Source organism: Phytophthora parasitica (assembly GCF_000247585.1).
Source record: "Phytophthora parasitica INRA-310 unplaced genomic scaffold supercont2.86, whole genome shotgun sequence".
NCBI lineage: Eukaryota > Oomycota > Peronosporomycetes > Peronosporales > Peronosporaceae > Phytophthora > Phytophthora nicotianae.
In genome coordinates this window covers 164,192-167,871 of record NW_008649072.1, presented here as the reverse complement: position 1 = coordinate 167,871, position 3,680 = coordinate 164,192, and the positions used below count along the sequence as shown (strand labels likewise).

At 51.8% G+C, this 3,680-nt stretch overlaps 2 protein-coding genes across 2 annotated transcripts; one reads left to right on the top strand and one right to left on the bottom strand.

Moving 5' to 3' along the window:
• The first annotated feature begins 79 nt into the window (after positions 1-79).
• Positions 80-1,912, top strand: PPTG_24365 (hypothetical protein). The gene has a single exon (XM_008916613.1). It carries the CDS (start codon positions 841-843, stop codon positions 1,159-1,161), a length of 321 nt encoding a protein of 106 aa, XP_008914861.1. The 5' UTR covers positions 80-840; the 3' UTR covers positions 1,162-1,912.
• A 231-nt stretch (positions 1,913-2,143) lies between these two features.
• On the bottom strand, positions 2,144-3,415 carry PPTG_18447 (hypothetical protein). Its single transcript, XM_008916588.1, has 3 exons — positions 3,221-3,415; positions 2,941-3,152; positions 2,144-2,865 (listed from the first exon to the last, which is right to left on the bottom strand). Exons 1-3 carry the CDS (start codon positions 3,374-3,376, stop codon positions 2,325-2,327), a joined length of 909 nt encoding a protein of 302 aa, XP_008914836.1. The 5' UTR covers positions 3,377-3,415; the 3' UTR covers positions 2,144-2,324.
• Between the last annotated feature and the right edge of the window lie 265 nt (positions 3,416-3,680).

The following is a 3,680-nucleotide window of genomic DNA, read 5'->3' as shown; positions in this document are numbered from 1 at the left end:
ACTTGTTGCTGCTTACATGAATCCTGCAGACTACCTGCTACACTCTAGAATGGGCACTGACAAGCCTCCTTGACAAGTGGCATGACATTAGGACCCTTGCAGTGCCACGGCTGCGTGGTTCTCCTCAGCAGATGCCACTGTACCCGTCTTCACTGCCATGGCCGAATCAGCTTTCGATGCAGCAGCTCAGCCGCAGAAGCGTTGTCCCTGCAAGCTGCTCCTCGCCTGGATCAGCTCCCGGTGTCCGACTAGGGCACCTTATCTTCACTGCAACTACAGCTCTTCCTGCCTTAAGTAGCAACATGTAATTGGTCTGGAAGATGCTGTACATGCACATTAAGAAACAGCAGCGTTCGAACCGCTCTCCAACAACGCAACGAGTTTTTGCTTTTGTGGTCGATGGAGCGATCACAGATCGGGCTAACGGTGTACGACGTGGGGTCGTGTGTTGTGAGGAGGAGGAAAGAAGGGGTCTAGAGCTTTGTAGATGGGAACTCCGAGTTGGCTCGGTCCGCCCCTCGAATGCTGCCCGCCAGCATATTAGTCGAGCTCATTAGCTCACGGTTGTTGGTTGGCCCTTGCTCATCGCTTGGCGGCGCGCGCGTCGTCCTCCGTTGAAGTACATGTATGCCGGTCACTGTACCCGTAGAGCATTCGTGTCATGCGAGACGAGTCCGGGGTCGTGCGCCGGAAGATCACGGTCATGGCAGCCGACAGCAGCACAAGCTGGCCCAGCTTCACGGCTTTGGGTGACACGCCCAGCGCGGCTACAATTCGAGCAGCTACGGCGCCCGTACTGTAGACGCCTACGGCCTTCATGACGCTGCCCCGCCGGTGTTCATGCTCGGCGACAAACGCCAGCGTGGTGAGCGCGCCGGCCATCCTGACGGTCGCACGATGTCGATCACTCGGCGACAAACACGAGAAGCCGAGCGGAACTTGATACAACATTGTGAGGCAACAACACGTGCGAAGGTAGCGCACGAGCAACGGAATCAACTCCGGTCGTGGGCCCCAAATCCACCGCTTGTACTTGGGGGCGAGCACCGACACAGCGTAAATGGGCACGTACAGTCGAATGGCGAACTTCATGCCCTTAATGAAGTAGTCCCGGTGGAACTGCGCACATGTTCGACCGCGATGGAACACATCGCAGCGTGATACCAGTTTCCCGGACGGTATTTCGTCTCGCATGCGGCGCAGTACACTCGATGGCAATTGGCAGAAGCTGTCGAGCGCAGCCAACTGCGACTTGGCGATGGCGTCGCTCTGGTATATCCATGAATCAATCAGTGGTCCTGCCGCCAATGCCCCCGTCGGTATATCTACTCGCAAAAGAAACAACCGAGCCACAATGGTCAGTCTACTAAGCTCAGCATTGCAGAGGTGTTTTAGTAGCACGTGATTACCGATGTACTTTACGTCTGCAAGTGTGGTCAGCTCTTTTATCAAGACCAAAGCCGCCTCTACGACAGCGTACGAAACCACGACAGTCTTCCGATCGGCTTCTAGCAGAGTAAGCGCCACTGCCGCAGCAACTGCCGCTGCTTGAGACGCACTGACGGAGCGTTGCCTGTTTCGAGCCGATAGCTTTCGCCCCGTTCCTTCCAGCAGCCGGAAGACACCCACGAAGCTCCCAAGTGACAGCGCTAACGAACTAGGGGGCTTGACCCTCCGAGACAGAAGACTCTGCGCCGCTGTTATACCACCTCCGGTCACGATGGCACCTAGTGCAGCATGCTGAAGGACATCCATTCCGTTGCGGAGACCGTCGTAATTTACGATTCGTATAGGGAGGTATTCTATAAATTGATACAGTTTTGGCTAGTAGAGAATGATTGACATTCGTTTTCAGGTTCCTCGCCGATCATCTTCAACATGTATTACGCGTGCCATCCCCACACAATGAACCATGTTTCATATAGATACATGTACACATTAGCGAGAATTGGTGTCGGTTGTATGCAGGGGAAGAGTCCGAATGACAAGTTGTGGTTTAGGCTCGGCATTGCAAGAGGGATGCAAGTAATTGAGTATGAAGCTCGTAAAAGCTTCTTGCTTGAGTGGGCAAAAGCCCGACGAACGTGCATTTGAAACACTACTATGAACTACTGGCATTGATGAAGAAACCGAAGCAAACACGATTAGTAAACTTAAGAAAGTTGATTCATTTCGAGATGTAAATTTCAGAACTGGTAAGAAAACGATGATGCTGTCATTGCACTTGAAAAAAATAAAAGTAACAACGCATGGTTCGCACGCCATCTCCCAATGCTTGTACACGACTCGTTATACTGCATCTTGACTGCATGAATCTCGTTGTCTCACTGCAATAGCACGCAACCTTCGCGAAGAATACAGGCTTCGTCAGGTTGGCAGCACATCGCACGACCGGGTGCAAACTCACACGCTCTCGTTCCAGCAGCAATGCCTTCGCACACTTGCGCAGTAGTAGCCCACTCGCCAGCACTCACAAGGTGCATAACATCTCGATCTGGCTGAGCACGTGGAACTCCACTCAGATGGACATCTTTCCACACCTGGGTTTGAGCTTGCAACTCCAGAGCAGGTTTGTTGGCTTTCACCAGCGGGTCAATAACTTTGTACCATTGCTCAAAGGTCCAGTCTGCGCCAGCCTCAAAAGGGACGCCGTTCAATGTGTACATGGGCGTGCCGGACATGCCTCTGGAGCATGTGTACTTCCAGGATTCACGAGTGTGGTCATCCACGTCCGTTCTTCCATATCCCGTCATCTGCTCGTCCCACTGCTTGTCCGTCAGCGACGGGAACGTTTTTTGAGCCAGCTTCTTGAGCTTCTTCACCACTTGCACGGGACTCAGATCCTTTGTCGCCTTGTTCCAGAATCTGCAAGTAAAATAATTAGTCAGCCTAAACGCAATGAATCAGACGATGTATTTCCATTCTAGACAGAGCACGTACATGTCCTGGTTCGTGTAGATTGTTTCGAGCCATGTGGTGAAGCTCTTGTCTCCCAAAGCCGTCGTGATCGTAAATGCCGCCTCCGCAGTAGCAAATGCGTGTTGGTGATACGGCAAAGGGAATAGCACCAAGCAGACACGAAGTTCATTGGCTTGATAATGTTCCACCAGCTTCTTCAGTCCTGGGTACGCTGATTTGCTATCCGGACACAACTGCCACAAGCATAAGCATAAATGACATTAGCAAAAGGATATTTATTTTGCACAGAAAGATATCTTACCAAGTCGATGTACGACTCAAGCTGCACGCCGGCGTCAGCACTGCCGCTTCCGAGTGTGAATCCAGGTGGACGCCGAGGGATTCGCTGGGCATTAGATATCCCAAAAAGTGTCATACACAACAAGAGGAAGCGCGCAAAGACTATCGAGACTGCCATCTTCGGCAAAATGATCCCAATCAAGTTGAAAAAAAAAACTATTTCGACTCCTGATTGGTAAATGAAAACCGCCAATCAGAATCAGATTTTCCCAATCGTATCCGAATTTTGGTTGTCATTTTCCAAGATCTTGACTAATGTCGAAGTTGTTGCTTGTGTTTACTGCCTTGTTGCTGCGTGTGGGTGTTGCCCAGGTGCCTATTCCAGGCGAGCCACCGGGGTTAACTATCGGGCGAGGCAGCGGGTCAGCCAAAGTTCAACTAGAGACGTACATCGATCTGCTCTGCCCGTACAGCAAGGCCGC

What these genes read in the sequence shown, in the direction of transcription:
- PPTG_24365 (XM_008916613.1), top strand. Translation starts at nt 841, where the DNA reads ATGCTCGGCGACAAACGCCAGCGTGGTGAGCGCGCCGGCCATCCTGAC.
- PPTG_18447 (XM_008916588.1), bottom strand. Translation starts at nt 3,376, where the DNA reads ATGGCAGTCTCGATAGTCTTTGCGCGCTTCCTCTTGTTGTGTATGACA. An exon ending in TTGAGTCGTACATCGACTTG is followed by an intron (nt 3,153 to 3,220) that starts GTAAGATATCTT and finishes TGCTTGTGGCAG; the next exon opens with TTGTGTCCGGATAGCAAATC. An exon ending in ATCTACACGAACCAGGACAT is followed by an intron (nt 2,866 to 2,940) that starts GTACGTGCTCTG and finishes TTTTACTTGCAG; the next exon opens with ATTCTGGAACAAGGCGACAA.